Source organism: Ursus maritimus, unplaced genomic scaffold (genome assembly GCF_017311325.1).
Source record: "Ursus maritimus isolate PB19 unplaced genomic scaffold, ASM1731132v1 scaffold_31, whole genome shotgun sequence".
NCBI classification, from domain to species: domain Eukaryota; kingdom Metazoa; phylum Chordata; class Mammalia; order Carnivora; family Ursidae; genus Ursus; species Ursus maritimus.
The window spans coordinates 27,824,312-27,842,413 of NW_024425675.1; the positions used below are offsets into that span (position 1 = coordinate 27,824,312).

Genomic DNA, 18,102 nt, shown 5'->3' on the forward strand with positions numbered 1-18,102 from the left:
AGACTCCACTTTTAAAAATGAATGGATTTTCATTTTCATGTAGTGTTTTGTTTTTGAGTAATGCATTTATTTTTCGCATCTATTAAAATGACAATGGATATTTTTAACACTTATTTTTTTAATTTATATTTTTACTGGTATGTAAAAATTGTTCTTCTATTTGAAACACACCAAATATTTAGTTTCACTAATTTTTTAAAAATTCTTAACACTTGAGAGGCACCTGGGTGACACAGTCGCTTGAGTGTCTGACTCCTGATTTTGGCTCAGCCCATGATCTCAAGGTTGTGAGATCGAGCCCCTTATCGGGGCTCCATGCTCAGCAGGGAGTCTGCTTGAGATTCTCTCCCCCTTTCCCTCTGCCTGCTTCACCCCACGCTCACGCATGCTCTCAAAAACAACTTAACCTTGAAAAATGAAATACCAGTATTAATATTCCTAGATTCTGTTGTTTTTTTAAAACTAGTACAAAAATGCTACTCCTGACATTTTGCTCTGGCAGTGCCATTACCGCACACATCCTTCTTGTCCTTCCTGCTGTTCCCTCCTCCTAGAAAATTTTCCCAAACACCAGCTACCTGCCTGTCCTGTTGGTAAACGCAGCTGCAGCATCACTCCCATCGGGCAGCACTCCGACCTCCCCTGTGGATAAGGATGCCCACCCATGCCCCAGCACCCATGCAGCCCTCCCCCCACACCCGGTTCACTCCAACTACAATCGCACTAGTGGCTGCAGTCTCTGGGAGCCGGAGACCACACTGGGATTCCGTATGCCCGCGTACACAGCACCTGCCACACAACAGGTGCTCGATGATGGTTCAGTGAGTTAACGACTTCTCCAACAATATGTGGCTTCCTCTGGTTGGCACAACTTGATTTCCAGAAAACACGTGAATGAACCCTTGCTTACTACCCCTCCCCCAATCCTTCTTTTTAAGGACAGTGAAAATTGTGACCAACCCAAATTCAAATTCCTTTCACTTGCTCTTTTATTCTGAGTCATCCATTAAGCATTAAGGTGAGGCCAGGAATCCTGGCCAAGTGGATGAAACAGCCCCATCCCGCGGCCGTGAAAGTTTCCCACCTCTGCCTTCAGGTCCCGTTCTGTGACCGCTCCTCGATATACAAACATTAACTTGGCATTCGCCCCATCCGACAGCACGCTTGCTTTACTCACCGGCCCGCACTCTAAGCTCCACCAGGCTGATGGCGGAGGCTAAGGGGAGGCTGTGACAACGGAAGCTACGAGGCCTGCTCCTGGACGCCGCTTGGTGGGCTCAGAGACTAGATGTGGTGAGCTCTTTGGGCAATGCCGTGCCAACTCCCCCACCTGTCATCTGCATCCCTGAAGTGCTGTATGGCAAAAACGTAAAAATACCAGATCCATGTACATCTAGACGATGTGAGTTTTGTCATCGGTCTCTGTAAGAATAGCTTTATTATATCCACCCAGCATCCCCAGGCAGTGAACCAGGTACCAATCTCCCATCGCTCCCTAGGCCCCTCTCCCCACCCCCACAGCGGCCAGACAACTGCACATCTCTGTCAGGTATTTCGGATTCTCAGTTCTACCGGAGGGAAACACGAGAGGCCTGGCTATTGTCACTCTGTACTTGTCTTTTCATGTATTATGTTGCTCCCGTTTAAACCGTGAACCCCATGTAATGACAAAGGCACACACTATGTCTCATACATGTGTGAATCCCCGTGGCACAAAAATCTCTTGTGTTTTGATCTGCCAATGATCGCCAGACATGAAGTCTCATTCTCTGCTTGGTGCATCATGTGAGCAGTGACACAGGTGTTGTAAAGAGTGAGCGGGAAAAAGAGAAAGTTGGAGAAAGCTCAAAAACCACAGGGCTGAGGCCAGGTGTCACACAGTGGTACGCCAGTGCTACAATGCCTGTTTAATTGAAACCTTGTAATAAAAGTTTAAATACATAAAATGTTTTTTTTTATCAAAAGAACATCCCCCACGTCCCCAGCCTGATGCGCATAGAGCAGGGGCAGTGGCAACTGGCTACCTACAAGGAATGGAGAAATGGCAGGTCCAACTCTCGTTGGCTTCGTATTCCTCCAAAAATGCTCTGTGAGTGAATTCAGAGTCTCAGGTGAGTGAGAACCCTACCCCACACTGGCTTTCTTCAAGTAACTCGAGTCCACACAAGGCATTCTATACCGTGGAGAAAGCTCCTCTTGGCTTTCAGAAGACAAGGAAGAGCAGGGCTTCGTGTCTGGGCAGCACTATGTTCTCGACGGTGCGTTCCATGGAGTGCACCTGCTCCGGGGAGGCCGTCAGGAAGGCCAAGGGCCCGATGCGCTGCTCCGCACAGGAGTGGCAGAGGTAGCCACCCTTGTTTTCCTTCCTGTTGCTCTGCAGGGAGGGCAAAGAAAAAGATGTCAGGGCGACAATCAGACAGCAGGAATTTTCCACCAAGAGCCTAAGCATTAGTATTCTGATGTTTTCAGACGTGGGCAAACCTCTGAGGTCACATATCCCACAGCACAGCCATTGAGGGTAGACTCGACTCTTGTCAAGTTCCCTTGGGGCAGAAACCAGAATTTATCAAGGCAAGGGGTGAAGAGCCAAGGAAAACTGGACCGGGCCCTCCAGGGAAACAGTGGTCCTGTTAAGAGTCGGGCCACAATCCAAGCTCCCAGACCATGCTCGTGTGTAAGATGCCAATGACTGACTCAAATCCTAGAGAAGCACAAGCTGCTGGGACCACATACGTAAGTGATGGGGGGCTTCTTCATGGTGAGCACAGTGTCCACGGGGATGGCGTTGTTGCACTGGCCCACGCAGCAACGCACCACTCCGGTCTTCAAAACATTACTGGTCAGCTCTGCTTGCAGGAAGTACTCCTGAGGACAGGGGAGAAGAGGGTAACAGCAACGTCTCCACCACACTCTCCCTGGAAACTCTGCTAGCGCCGGAGCGGAAAACGCTCTTTAGACACAGCGGAGTCCTCTCGGGAGAAAAGCACTGACTGCCCCGATTGCCCTCAGTTTTTGTGCCTTTTCCCTGCCGGTAAGGCCGTCTCCAAGACAGAACGCTTAAAGCAGTTCAGCTGGATTCTTCATAAAATGGCCAGTTTAAAAAAAAAAAAAATGTTTAATGGGCAAACATGAAATAATGATATTTCAGGATGGTTTCTGGATTTTTATCTCACGCTGACCTGTCCCAGAATCATTAAAAATTATTTGTATATTGACTTTTCAAGCCAGGTGAGCTGAAACAGGCAACCTTAAAAGACCTGCCCACATTGACCCAGCATGTTGCCTTCTCCCAGGCTTGTGGCTAAATGAGTGAGCAAATTCTTGGCCTCCTCAGGCTTCAGCCTCCTCATCCGTAAAATGCAGACAACACAGTCCCTGCTTCATTTGACTGCTGTGAAGAGATACTCCTACATGCTAAGTGCTCAGGCCCAGCACACAGGGAACACCCAAACCAAATGTTCATGACCTCCCAGACTGGAAAAGCCACTGGGACAGGGACCAGTGTCTGGTCTGCTGTGCCCGGAGGAGGTAACACAGTTGTGGCAGACGAGTAGAACCCCAAGTATCTGCTGACCGAATAATTACGATTTCCTGTTTTTTGGATTACAACAGGCTATTGATTTAATTGTGGCAAAATCTGTATCTGGTATTTGCATTGATCTGGCTTTCTCTCTTGCAGGATCTGTCTGCCTGCTACAGAAAAGAACAGAAAATATATAAACACTCGTGTTCCCACCAATAACTGAGGGACAACTAAACCAGGAAATCCTTTAAAAACAGAATGACAGGTTCTGCAGAAATCCCCTCTGCCGGTCATCTCTCCTCCCCTCCCCTCCCCCGAGGCAGCCAGCGTCGCGAGTGAATTTGGAGTGTACCCTTTTTGACCCACCCGAAAAGGGCTTTAAGGGGACATGTATGTCCCAGAAGGCTAGGTGTCATCTTGCAGGTATTTATTTATATAAATGTTACACTTTGAGTCTGCTTCCCATCTAGTTCATTTAAGTGCTATACAGGGCTTAATCACATCCCTCTTTCCACATTTGATTCAGCCATTCCCTCTGAGTAGATACTCAGGTTGTTTCCAAATTACTGCCCACAACGTAGCAACGAACATGCTTGTACATGCTTTCCCACCCAGCACGCGGAAGTTTCTGTTTTGACGAACTTTCTGAGCACGACCCACACCAAGGAGCCCACTTAGCATTACAGTCTATAGCCACGTACGTGCATATTTAAAAGGCTGAATAACAGTTTCACAAAACAGTATTTCACCTTATGTGCAGTGTAGTTTTTCTCTTCTACATTTTATTTCCACTTCGCTTTTTAAAAAGCTTATTGTAGGGGCGCCTGGGTGGCTCAGTTGTTAAGCGTCTGCCTTTGGCTCAGGGCGTGATCCTGGCATTCTGGGATAGAGCCCCACATCAGGCTCTTCCGCTGGGAGCCTGCTTCTTCCTCTCCCACTCCCCCTCCTTGTGTTCCCTCTCTTGCTGGCTCTCTAATGAATAAAATCTTTAAAAAAAAAAAATTAAAAAAAAAAACTTATCGTAGCCCACTAAACTGGTTTCATAAATCATGACTGGATTGCAGCCGACACTTGGAAAAGCATTGCTTCAAAGCAGCGGTTCTCCAACACTTTGGTCTCGGGACCCCTTGACACTACTAAATATGACGGGCTCCAACATTACAGGCTCCAAAGAAGGTTAATTTATGTGAGTCTTATCTGTTAATATTTACCACATAAGAAATTTAGGCTTAACAATTAAACCTATCACGTTAACCTTTTTATCAAATACAACTGTATTTTCAGAAAAAAAAAGCTTAGAAGAGTTGCATTGTTTTACATTCTTGCAAATCTTTCATGTCTGGCTTAACAGAAAACAACTTCTACGTTCAGTCTGTGGTGGCAAAATGTCACGTGGCTCTGGAAAACTGCCCCATGAGCTTGTCAGAGCACTGAGTGAGAAAGGCAGAGGACTCTCTAGGGTCCTACAAACAGCACAGTGCATGTATGACACCAGCAGCCAAAGGGTTAATGGGATGCATAAACACAGCTGCAACTTTTTATAGCCTTTTTACAATTGCCCCTAAATTTCTCTGACTCTTCTTCCGGGAGGTAGACCTGAGGCTTGCCCCCAACAAGCCTTTCCTTGCGGCACACTGATGTCTGTCTTTACTGCGCATTGGGCAGACAAGCTCGGCTTTGGCTTCAGATCCAGTGAGCCAGCCAGGCACTCTTTGCTAAGGGTTCGTCGTCAGCCCCCAGCCAGCGGCACAGTCTGGTGACCAGTCCAAGCAGCTGCCTGGGCTCTCTGTCCTCAGGTCCGTCCCTGGGGCCCCATTCAGCCTGGGTGCGGCCAACCTTCAGGACTTAATTTAACTCTTGTGGCAAGGAAACAGTTTTGGGGTTTGATTTGGGCAGACGTGTCTTGGTGAGTACTTCCTATCTGATGGTACATGAGCTCATTTCTTCTTCCCATTAGGTTTGGCTCTTAGATTTCTTCCTCCTGTTCAGCTTAGCCTCCTTTTCTTACTGAAGGAAAGGCTGGTGAGGAAGCAGTTTGGTTCAGTCGGTGGAGCTCTGACTTTTAGGGAGGAACTAGAAACTAGGAAGCTGTTTGGTTCAGTCTGTGAACCCCCCTCCCCCGCCCCCCAACTTCTGGGGAGGAACCAATGCTCACAGAGTTACTCTGGGCTTCGTCTGGTTTGTGTGTTGCTGTAGCTTTTGATATCTTTGAATAAAACCAGCCATATTCTATTCGGAAAATGGGAAATGACACTTTGATTCCCCCACATGCAGACTTCTGGGCTATTCTCCAAAACTGGGCAATCACTTTTGGCAACACTCCTTGGGCAAAATATTCATTAGACTCTGGAGAAAAATGACCAACAAATCCATAAAATTATATAATACCATCTTGCAATTAAGTTTTGTAAAAGGGAAATATTTGGAAGTTGGCCCTTTAAGATTTTGTTTGCATCTTGTTCGTGTATTTCCGTGTCTATATATGTTGTAAATGTGAGTGATTTTCTCTACCTCTGCCTTTTCAAGGATTTTATCCATTTGAGAGACAGTATGTGCATGAGCATGCATGAGTTGGGTGGGCAGAGGGAGAAGCAGACTCCCCCACTGAGTGTAGAGTCCACGCGGGACTCGATCCCAGGACCCAGAGATCATGAACTGAGCCAAAGGCAGATGCTTAACTGACTGAGCCACCCAGGCACCCCTCTAACTCTGGATGGTATTGCTGAAGTTAATTTACAAAAGAGCTCATTTGTTTAAAGGGAAGCACTTGTAAAAACTGGGCATTCTAGAACTCAGAGAAATAAGGCGCCTGGGTGGCTCAGTCAGTGAAGTGTCTGCCTTCCACTCAGGTCATGATCCCAGGGTCCTGAGATCAAGTCCCATCTCAGGCTGCTGCTCATCAGGGAGCCTGCTTCACCCTCTACCCCTCCCCCCTGCTCATGATCTCTCTCTCTCTCACGCTCTCAAATCTTTTTAAAAAATGAAATTCAGAAAGAAACTCCCAAATGTTTAAGTTCATGTGACCTTGGAAAATACTTGGAATTAAAGCCAAATTTAATGTTGTTGATTTACTGGAAATAAGGGAAACAATTCTGTAAAGCTGTAGAAGGTTTGTGAGAAGGGAATCTTTGGAAAGGAGTTTTGTGCGTGGTCAGGACTAAGACTATGAAGACGTAGTATATAAAAGTCTATTAGGGAGTGAGCGACACCTGTGGAAAGGAAGGGAGTGAAAGAGCGCGAAATCAGACAGAAGCTGAGCAGTGACTCAGTATCAACAGAGACCTCCGCTGATTCTCTGAGGAGTTCCAAAAGTTGGATTACCCTTCAGGGTATCCACCACTGGGGCAAGAGTCATGGTTTGTGACCACCTGGGTGGAGGGCATGCCCTTGGCAAAGGCAGCTGTCTCCAGTCAAGGCAACCCTGATGGTACCTGAGAGCTGAGGCCCGTGGGCAGCATTCCTATAGCTGGAGTCCTTCACTCCTGATGAAGATTTTCAACTAACGAGAAAACTGCATTCCACCAGATTCCTGCTTAAAACATCACTGGTTCTCTGTTTGCTCTTTCAGATTTAAGGCTGTGACTTACAGAAATTTGTTAAAATACTCCTTTGGAAACAAATACGGAACATTTATCTTTTCCTCCAGGATTCAGAAACTCTCAGTGACTGTTCTTATTTTCACAGCAATGTATTTATTTGCATAAGTTCAGTAAGAATCTGGTCTCCTTATGACAGAACACAATTGGAAACATCGGTTACATTACCAAGGCTTCAAGAGGAATACCGTATTTGAGGGACATGTGCCCAGGCTCAGATATGATCGGTTTTAGGGAACTAAGGATGACTTTATGGAGCCAATGAAACCCCTTGGAAAAATCGGTCTGGTACCTTGCTTACTTACAGGGCTCCCAGCAGCCTCACCATGGGAGTAAAGAAGGTCACCTCCCAGCAGGTGTAGAAACCACAAGAGATTCCGGGACCTCAAAGAGAAGAATTCACCCAAATCTATAGGTACTGCAGGCAAAGTCTGAGGGTAAGTATTCGGCTTGTCTTCTTAGCCTCGAGAGGCTGTTAAAAGTTCAACCTGAAATTCTTTATAAGTTCCAGCAAAGCAAACTTAACCAAAAAAAAAAGGTCAATCACTATTCTTGCCATGCTTATGTGAACAATTAGGCCAACTTTGTTAAAACTGGACTTATTTTACAAACAAATGAGACTTCATTTGGCTATCTTTGAAAATGAGGGTGATTTTAGAGAAATTGTTCCAATAACCCAACTTCGTGGGTGTTAGATTCTAGTTCTGAATTAACAGTCTTTGAGGGTTTGTTTGCCTACTAAACTGGACTAAAGCCTTGCTGGCTGCTCTGCATCTAGGAAGAGTGGCCCTTAGAAGGGGCTTTGTTTAAGCCCCTATGCTACGTTATTTGGAAGATTCTTTCTACACTTGTCATGACTTAGGGCTCACGTTATGGAGTTGGATGCTACCCGGTATGTTCTATCTATGTGCCCCACAGATGTGCCCTTATGCCGCCTCAGTCCTGGACGGGTGGTGGGGGCACCCAGAGGACTGGCTCCAGCCTCATTAGGACCACACGAGGTACTGCTGACCACCCCTTCTTCAGTGAAGCCACAGGGAAGGAAGCCGGGGGCATCCATCACACTCGAATTACAGGATCCACCGGTTCCACAAGGACAACCCCTTGCAGCAGTGAGTCTCTGACAGACCTGAAACTACTAGTTAGGAGAGTTTATCTTTAGAAATCAGTTGATAAATACAACAAGCTTCCCCTAAGGACCTAGATAAACTGGGATCACATACACTATAAGAACGCATAACCAAGGTACAAAAATCTTGCTAATGCAGGATGTTGGGTTTCAACCTGGAACGAAAGAGTACTTCTAAACAAGAGCAGGTTTCCATTCCTCTGAACCCAAACTTGGCCCCATTTCAGCAGAAAGTTAAGTAGATGGGTCATCGTCCCAATTCCCTCAAGAACGAGGAAGGACCAGAAGATGGGATTAAAACCCAAAACCAAAGGGTTAGTGGGACGACTACGCGCGGCAGTGACTTGTACCCGGGCCTTTCTCATGTGCCTTTCAATTTCCTGACTCCCTTCCTTCTCACCTCCTTTCCTCCCCTCTCCTCCCCTCGCTGCCTCTTGAGTAAACCCCTTCCTTGCTGCAGCCTCATGTCTCAGTCACTGTCTTGGGCATATCAGGCAGATGAACTTGGATTTGCGGACACGCATAGTATCTACTGTGAGGAGTGGGACTCTCTTGCCCGGAAGGCCCCCGGCCATGCTCTGAGAACTGGGGCTCACTCCAACGACACTCCTGAGCAGTGGGCCGCACGTTCCCACCAGTACCGGGATGATGCCCACCTCCCATCACTCTCGCCGATACCTGAAAAGGTCAAACTTTTCATTGTTACCAATCTGATTATTTTCGTTTGCATTTCCTAGACTGTGACACAGGTGGCTTTTTTTTTTTTTTTTTAATCTATTCACTGGCCACTAGGGTTCCTTTTCCTGTGAACTTGTTGTTTCTATCTTCTGCCTATATGACTACTAGGTTGCCTGTTTCTTACGAATGCGCGGTTCTTTATGACCTTGGCCAGTCCTACTCTCTGCAGTTACACAAGCTCCAGGAGGGCAGAGCTCGGGTCTGCTCACGGCCACACTCTCAGAACAGTGCCTAGCACTCAGCTGGCAAAACAAGCATCTCAAAGGATGTTTTTTAAAGGTTAACTAAATGTTGGTTATTATTTTATCACACTGAAGTTTTACAACTTGATGTAATCAGAAATAACTGTTTTAGGACTTCCCATTTTTATGCCAACGTTATTAAGAAAACCTTCCTCATCCTAAGTTATTTTTCTAACATTTCTAAAACTATTTTCTTACATTTAGGTCTTAATTTTTTCTTAAAGATTTTATTTACTTATTCATGAGAGACAGAGAGGCAGCAGGAGAGGGAGAAGCAGGCTCCCTAAGGAGCAGGGAGCCCGATGCAGGGTTCGATCCCAGGACCCTGAGATCATGACCTGAGCCGAAGGCAGACGCTTAACCGACTGAGCCACCCAGGTACCCACATTTATGTCTTTAATCCAGTTGGAATTTATTATGAGGATATAAAGAATTTAACTTGACTCTTTCCATATGGAAAGCCAACTGCCCCAACACTGCTGGCTGACTAGTACTTTCTTTTCCTACCCCTGTGTAATCCCTAGCTATTACGTGTGAAGCTCTCCCACAGCCATGTGACTTTCTGGGAACTCCCCTTGATCTGTCTCTTCTCCTTTCACTAGCATCTCTTTACAGTCAGTCAGAGTTCCCACGCCATGTTTTTCCTTAAACTGGCTAGTCCTGGGCTGTTGTTCTTCCACACGAATTTTAGAATCAGTTTATCCAATTCCATCAGGCTCTAAATCCTGTTGGGCACTGAACATACTCTTTAGGGAGAACTTTCATTTCCCATCCATAAATAGGATCTTTAAGATGCAGAGGGATCCCACTTGGGCAAATGAATCATTTCACGGTCTAACAGTTTCTAAAAGCTAAAAAAACAAAACACACCTTTAAAATCCCAAACATCATGGGTAAAATAAGTCTTCCTATATAGACAGTCTGAAGACAATCCATCATTGGTGCAGTGAGAGGACAGCGCCCCAGTGGGACAGAGACGACTATCCTTCTGGCCCGAGGCGCAAGTACATAGCGCGTGTAGAAGTGGCAGACTCTCCAACTCCCCCAAATCTTGCGGGTGGATCCAAGACTGCCTAATAGCTTCCCTCCTAGACTGTCAGTTCCACGAGATCAAGGAGCGTATTACTTGCTACCTACACTCCTTAGCGCTAACTACAGTGCTTGGCATGGAACAGGGGCTCCATAAATCTAGTTTGTCAGTGGAGTGAACAGGTGAATCAATCAAGCCACCTCCACTCTTTCATGATGTCCTGGGTGTCTACTACTTGCACAGGTACGAAGACAGTAGCTGCTGGGAAACACCATCGTCCAGGGAACTGCCAATGGGCTTACATCACACTGTCGCGTGTGGGCAGGAAGACCAGTGCACCTGTGGCAAACACTACCCCGAGAAAGAAAGACAAAACCTACCCCGAAGCTTCATTTGAACCCCCAGCTTTCAGGAACCCAAAGGTGCCTCATACCAGTACCTACACATCCCTTCTTAAATGTTTCCAGGCTGCTCTGGTTTTAAAGGCACTGGTTCCTCACTAGCAGTCGGGCCCTTGGCTTCTAAGTCCTCACCCACGACTTCCTGGGGCGATCCTGTCATTGTCCCCATTGCACAGATGACGGCATCAGAGTTGAGAAATGAGGTCACTCACGCAAAAGATTGCAGAGGTAGACCACAGCAGATGTGGGGTCCCACCCGGGTCTAAGTCCAGAACCTGTGCTCTTTTTTTTTTAAGAGTTTTATTTATTTATTTATTCGACAGGATAGAGACAGCCAGCGAGAGAGGGAACACAAGCAGGGGGAGTGGGAGAGGAAGAAGCAGGCTCATAGTGGAGGAGCCTGATGTGGGACTCGATCCCGTAACGCCGGGATCACGCCCTGAGCCGAAGGCAGACGCTTAACCGCTATGCCACCCAGGCGCCCCAGAACCTGTGCTCTTACACCAGCAAGCAACAGTGAGGCTCCCTCTCTCTCCCACGGTCTGTAGACACAAAGCTCCATGACAAGGAGGCACATGACCTCAGAACTGCTGTGTGAAAACTACACCACGAGTATTGCCGAATGAATGACTGCATGAGTGCCACGACCCCCACCCCGCCCCTATACCTCCCTCCTGGAGTTGAATGTCTCGATGACCAGTAACTGCTTCAGAGGACCCCCCTGCACTCTCCCAACGCACAGATACAGTTACCCCGTCAGGCCAGCCAGACCTTTCTCTAGCCCCCTCCTCTCGGGCACAGGTACAACCCTGTGCCAGCTTTACAGATTAGGACACGGAGGCACAGAGTGATGAGTGACTTGCCCAGTGTCAGGCCAGGAGAACTGTGCTGTGAGCCGAGGCAGTCTGATCCGGGGCCTGTGGAATCGGGCCCAGCCCAGCCCCAGACCAGGAGGGAGGCTGCTTTCATCCAGCTGACAAACACTTCCAGAGCACCAACGATGCGTTAGGATTCTGAGGATACTCCCGTGCCACTTGGATTAAGAATCTCGGATTCTGGGAGGCTGAGAAGCTGTCTCTGAGCAACTTGCATGACTTCAATACACTTCATTCAATAATGTCATGATTCCCTTCACTTCCTCAAAACTTTAAGAAACAAAGGAACAAAAAGGCTCCAGGGATTAGCTAGATTTTCTAAGGGGGTGAGAGAAAAAGGAGGCTGCCTGACCTCTCTTGGTTATAGAGACCAAAGTGGTTTCTCACTCGAGGTAGCAGGAACCAATGGCTCCCTTTTGTTCTAAAGCCTCAGCACGCAGGACTCTCCGTTCATGTGCTTTCATATTCTCTAAATTATTACTAGCCCCCTGCCCCAGAGCCTTCAAAATCCCCACAGCCTTCCTCTCTGAGCAGAGGGCAGACTCAGCCACTTCCAAAGAGGATGTCTCCAAACAGATTCCTAAGTTAAAAAGCAGAAGCATTCCGTCTCATACAACAGCTTTCAGACCCAAACATCTGCTCACATGGACGGGCCACATTTCCAGGGCACTTCAGAGCCCTTCTGGGAGCAACAGATGTTTTCCAACCCAGCCTCAGTAAGGAGGAAGTATTTCTCTCAATTCTGTATCCTTTTCTATATGGGGAAAAACTCGTGTTCCCCATAAAATGTATGCAATAACTAACTGATGAGCTTCCGACTAGCTTTAAAAAGCCTTTCCGACTCTTCTATGTAACTGGTGGGGCTCTCAGGTATACAATCTCTGCGAAGAATTTGGCAGTATCTAGAAAATTCACATATCCATTTATCCTTTACCTAGAAACTGAGATTCTACAATGTATTCCCCAGGATGCACTGGCAAGCCAGAAAATGACTTGTGCCTTATGATGCCTCATGGCATTATTCTTTAAGGCAAAAGACTGGAAAGAGCCCAGTAGCCACCAGTGAGGGGCCACACCAATCACGATCCAGGGACCCGGCGAATACTCCACAGCGGTCCCGAGGGATGAGAAAATGCTATATGAACCAGTAACAGTGAGTGATCTCCATGCACATTTCTCAGTGACCAAGTGAGGTTCAGAACACTATTTACAGGATGTTACTTTCACAAAAAAGGAGGATAGAAAAATTTATACACATTTGCTGATACTTGCAAAAAGAAATACCGAAGGATAAATCGAACACTAATTTTTAAAAAATAGCTACCAATGATGGAGAGTCTGAAGGGGACAAAGACAGAACGAGACTTTTACACTTGTTACAAAGTTCTGACTTTGAAAACATAAATGTCTTATATATTCAAAAAAGATAATTGAGTCAAAAAGAAGCAAAGCTATCCTTGTAGAGACAGTAAACAGATATATCTTATTGTAATTACACTGGCGGATCTAACCACAGAGGGAAAAGAACTTACTTCCAGTGCCCTCGGAACATGATATTCCTACAAATATTATGAACTGTGATAATGGCACTGTAATTATGGGGGGAAAGTCCATTTTTTTTTAGAGATACATACTCCAACTATATATAGGTATGATTTGTATGTAGGAATTCAATTTATTACTCTGCCTTTTAAGTATCTCAGAATTTTTTTCCTAAGTTAAAGTGAAAAAAAATCCTATTTAACCCATGTCGTGAAGTGAGATTACTGCCCACAATATTGCTACAAGTTACCCATGTGACAACTTGGTTCTGTGATAAATCCAACCACCAGTGCAGCACTATTTCTAGGGGAAAATCACACTACAGTTTCTAAAAAAATACTTGCGATCAAAGTTTCTACAAAAAAACTCATGTAATAGAGATTATTTGTACATAAAAATTATTATCGTTAACCCTTAAACAACTTTGAAATGCACAGGTCTACTTACACACAGATTTCTTTATAGTATGGTGCTGTAAATGTATTTTCTCTTCCTTACGCTTTTCCTTTCTCCAGCTTACTTTATCATAAGAATACCAAATATAATACATCGAACATAAAAAATATGTGTTAATCGACTGTTTATGTTATTGGTGAGGCTTCTGGTCAACGGGCTATCAGCTGAGTTTTGGGGGAGTCTAGAGTTACAGATTCTCAACTGTGTGGGATACGGGTGGGGTGGACATTGTTCAGTGCCTCTCACCCCGTGTTATTCCAGGGTCCACTGTATTTCTACTTCGTCCCTGGGGTACTGGTTTAGAGTTTAAGAAAAGCCACACTTATCTCTAAACTATGGGGCCAAATCCAGACCAGTCCCTGCTGTTGTCAATGAAGTTTTATCGGGACACAGCCACACTCATGCCTCAATGACTTGCCTGTGGCTGCTCTCATGCTCTCACGGCAGAGTTGAGCCAATGCAAGAGAGATCATATGGCCTGCAAAGCTTAACATACTTACTGTCCGGCCCTTTTGAGAAAAAGTGGGCAAAGCTCTGCTCTAAGTCCTCTCTGGAAACCACTGGGTGACTCCAGTGCCAGTGAGGACACAGACAAAAAAAGGGGGCTCTGGTTCTGAGATATGACACAGGCGCCATCACCCACAGTGAGGCCTTGGCGAAGCAAAGCTGCTTGGGGAAACATGCAGCTGATTCCAAATTCCAGAACATTCTTATGGCCAAATGGGCCCGTCTGAGAGAAGCTCAGAAGAAAAAAGTGCTACCAACACACAAGGTAGCCTGTCTTATGCAAGAAGGTTTTGCTGTTGTGACAGGTCCTGGAGTACTGATCGGCACAGCTTCCCCCTGGAAGGCTCTCACACCATCTTCCTCAAATATGTGAAGAGAAATCCTGTCTGTTGCCTTGCTTACCATCTGTCTCTGCACCTGGAATGGGGGCTGGGGGAGGGCAGGCATTCTTTGGCCGCCATGTCACCACCGGTATCTAGAAACAGACATGGCACATACGAGGCACTCACGAAATAGGCTCTATTCCACTCTGAGCATCAGGGTTCTGCGTTACCACCGCTGAACAACGCTAGGACTTCCACACCATTTACTAAAAAATGATTACTGCCCCACACCGCCACCCCGCCCCGAGGTTCAAAGCCGCTGGCGGCACTGCTTAGACTCCACAGCTCCCAATATTCTCACCTCCTTGAGAGAGCATGAAATATGGCACTTCTGCTCTACAAAATCTTTTCTGTTCTCAAGACAGCAAAGGAAGAAGAGTATTTAGAATAACTTTTACACTTAAGTTTTAGGTTTTGGCTTAAGTATTTTTGGTTCAGGGAAAGATGGACCAAGTAGCCACTGGGAGCTCACATTTCTGTTCTTATTTCCAACAGGGTTCAAAGACTAACTGGCTTATACGCCAACCTGTGAGAGGCAGAAGAGAGCTAGAAATAAGAGGGTGGGAAGCAGGCTGGTTTCTGGGGATAAGGAGCGAGTGCCGACACTTTCCTGCATCTTAGCCCGTGACAAGAGGCCTGGTGCCTGAATATTCCTTCTCTCCTGGCAAGGACATTTTCCTTGGAAGAGGTCTGTTGGTGGCAGCAAGCAGCTGCCGGTTCAAGAGGAACTAGGCAAGGGGAGGGAGGGAGGGAGTGTAGACACAGAAAACATTCCTGCTGGTGTTTCCCCAAGAGTGTTCAGCACAAACTGAGCAAGGGAGAAATTGCAAAACACATGAACAGTGGATATTTTAAAAAGAACTTTTACAACTGAATCAGGAAAGAACTGAGAAGAGAACCTACATTTTTGTCTCTTCGATTACAACGCTTCCTGCACTACCCATGAACCCCAAGAGAAGCCCTTCTCTTCCAGCCCAGGATCCTGAACCAAAGGCCTTCGCAGGCCACAGGTTGATCCCTTATTCAAACCCAACAAAATTTGAATGTTGCTAAATTAATTTGTGCTACTGGTTCCTCTTACCCCAGCTAAAGTCAAAATGTTCTCCAAGGACTTGGTCATGATGAGACACTTCTTGGCACGGGTTACTGCAACATACAGTAAATTCCATTCATCTTCAGAAAACGACTCTAAAGAAAATGAAGGGAAGAAAGGTTATCAGCTCAAAAGCCTGCTTAAACGTGTGTTCTCCTCTACACTTTCACTAACTCCCCCCACCCCCCACCCCCCCGCCGCCGCCTCCCTGACCAAGAAAAACCACTCAAGACTAGCTGGCTGAATACACAAACTTTTCCTACAAACACCAACACCAAAAACAAAAACCCAACAGACCAGCGGCACAAAATACTGAGTTTTAACCTGTGCTGCTACTGGTAAATCCCGGGAGCCTGTTCACGGGTCATTCAACCCCCGTGATGTTTTCATTCATCCTCCCAGGTCACTCACGACAGCTGTGTAGGACTGACAGGGAAACAGGCTCACAAAGGCCAAGTCACTTGGACACACGGGCCAAGGCTGAGCAAGGACCCAGGAGCCAAACCCAAGGCTACTTGTCTCCAAAGCCCATGTTATTCCCTTTTCCTGACATGGTCTCTCTCTCTCTCTGGAAATGCCTTGGGCTGTGACACGACAAGCAGAGAAGAAACACACGTCCGAGGCTCTACTGCGTCCCTGAGCCTGTCCCCTGACAGTCACCACACCCAGCACAACGGTGAGAACGTGGCACCGAGTGACTATACTGAAAGCCACTCGACTGTGCGCTTTAAATGGGCAGATTGCATGGTATGTGAATTAGACCTTGATAAAGCTGTTCTAAAACAAAAAACAAAAAAATATGTAAACATGCAATGGCCAACAAGGAAAAAAAAAACGGTCGTAGCATATTAAATAAGCTTTTCCTCCCCAGTATGGACCACTGTTGCCTAGGGCCGTTCCCTTGCCCCACTCTGCTCTAATTTACCTTCAGCACAAGGTCTTTCTGTAATGTTATGAATATATTCACCAGAGACCAGGAGTTTTTACCATTTCTACTTTCAGCCCGCCAATGTGTGCTATGCCCCAAATTCTGAGTCCATGGTTAACAAAAACTTCACATGGTTTAATTCTAAGATTTTAAACCAAAATAACCATAGGGATGCTCAGAATATAACAACCTGCCTTGAGGATAAATTTATATAAAAGTAAACAAATGATACAAAGTGCTTACTTTTTTATGATTTCCTGGCCTCTTCAGTAAAAATATTTAATTTTAAAAAACACCACTTTGGGGACGCCTAGGAGGTTCAGTCGGTTAAACGACCGACTGTTGATTTCGGCTCAGGTCATGATCTCCGGGTCCTGGGATGGGGCCAAGTCAGGCGCCGCCATCAGCCGGGAGTTGGCTTGAGATTCTGTCCCTCTCCCCCTCCCCCCACCTGCATGTGCACGTGTACCTGCGCCTGCGCGCTCTCTCTCACCCCCTCTTCCCCTCCCCCCCAAGTAAATCAATAAAATCTTAAAAACACCACCACAACCACCACTTTGGAAAGCAGGTAAATTGTTGTAAAGCTTTACGAGGCTGGGCACCCAATACCCGACGGTGAAACACCCAGAGCTGCGAGCTGAAACAGCCCCACCCCAAGCACCGCCGCGCGCCCGCAGCCCTGAGACAGCGGACCCGGAAGGCTCGACAGTAAACAACCGGAAGTAGCAGGTGTGCTGTTCCCTCCCGCAGAGCGCACGGCACGCGGACGCCGCTCACCGACTCTGAAGTGCGGCAGCTGCGCGAGGTTGTGCCTGGCACAGGGCACCTTCACGAAGTCATCCAACACATGCACGGTATCAAACTCCAAGCCTTTGGCCTTGTGCACGGTGCCCAAAATGTACTCTGGAGTAACAAGAGAGCGCACAGTTAGATGGCGGCTGGGCGGGGAAAGGAAGGGGCGGGGAAGAGCCAAGCGCGCTCCTCCCGCTGCATTCCTAACACTGCCGGGCGCTTCCTTCCACCGCCCTTCCTTGCCCCCCTGTCGGGGGGGGGGGGGGGGGGGGGGGAGTACCTCAGAATCACGTCCCAGAGCCCGCCCCCCCAAGTCTGCAGACAGAGCAACGACGGAACCTCCAGGGCGCTGAGCTGCTGGGCCACAGTCACGCCCAGGGGACCCCATTCCACGGGCTTGGAGCCACTGCAGAACTGACGGGCCCCGAGGAGGAGCGGCAGCTCGGCTCCCCCTCCCCCCAGGCTCCCCAGGAGCGCCCTTGAGAAACCTGCAGGAAGAGGGCCACCTGCCCGCCCTCCTGCTGGGAGGTGAGCAACCCACTGTTCTCCTCACCTGCAAAGTCCAGGTCTTCTATGTGGCACTTCTCTATCCTCTGCACCAGCTCCGGAATCCTGATGTTATACTTCTCAACGACTGCAATCTTGGCTTCCAGCTCCTTGTCCTCGGCTGCGGTCACGTACCTCTTGAAGCCACTAAAGCCTTCTTTGTGCACCCATCTTCTAATAAACTTGTCTTTAATAACGAGGTTCTCTAAGGAGAACACACACTCCGGTTAACACGACGGGGCTACACTAAGCTCCGGCGGCCGCAGCTCCACCTTCCTAGCCAACAGCAGCACAAACCCTGGGAGATCCGGGTTCTAGTCC

General features: G+C 47.3%; 1 protein-coding gene across 2 annotated transcripts in view; it reads right to left on the bottom strand.

Moving 5' to 3' along the window:
* Window positions 1-1,886: 1,886 nt before the first annotated feature.
* FBH1 (F-box DNA helicase 1) overlaps window positions 1,887-18,102 on the bottom strand; it is a 48,949-nt gene continuing 32,733 nt past the window's right edge. For both annotated transcript variants that reach the window (XM_040645458.1, XM_040645457.1), the window contains 5 exons: window positions 17,789-17,986; window positions 17,221-17,346; window positions 15,504-15,610; window positions 2,734-2,865; window positions 1,887-2,374 (listed from right to left, as the gene is read on the bottom strand). In XM_040645458.1, the coding sequence (XP_040501392.1) occupies window positions 2,204-2,374; window positions 2,734-2,865; window positions 15,504-15,610; window positions 17,221-17,346; window positions 17,789-17,986 (734 nt within the window). In that variant the 3' untranslated portion in view covers window positions 1,887-2,203. The remainder of the gene's footprint in view (window positions 2,375-2,733; window positions 2,866-15,503; window positions 15,611-17,220; window positions 17,347-17,788; window positions 17,987-18,102) is intronic.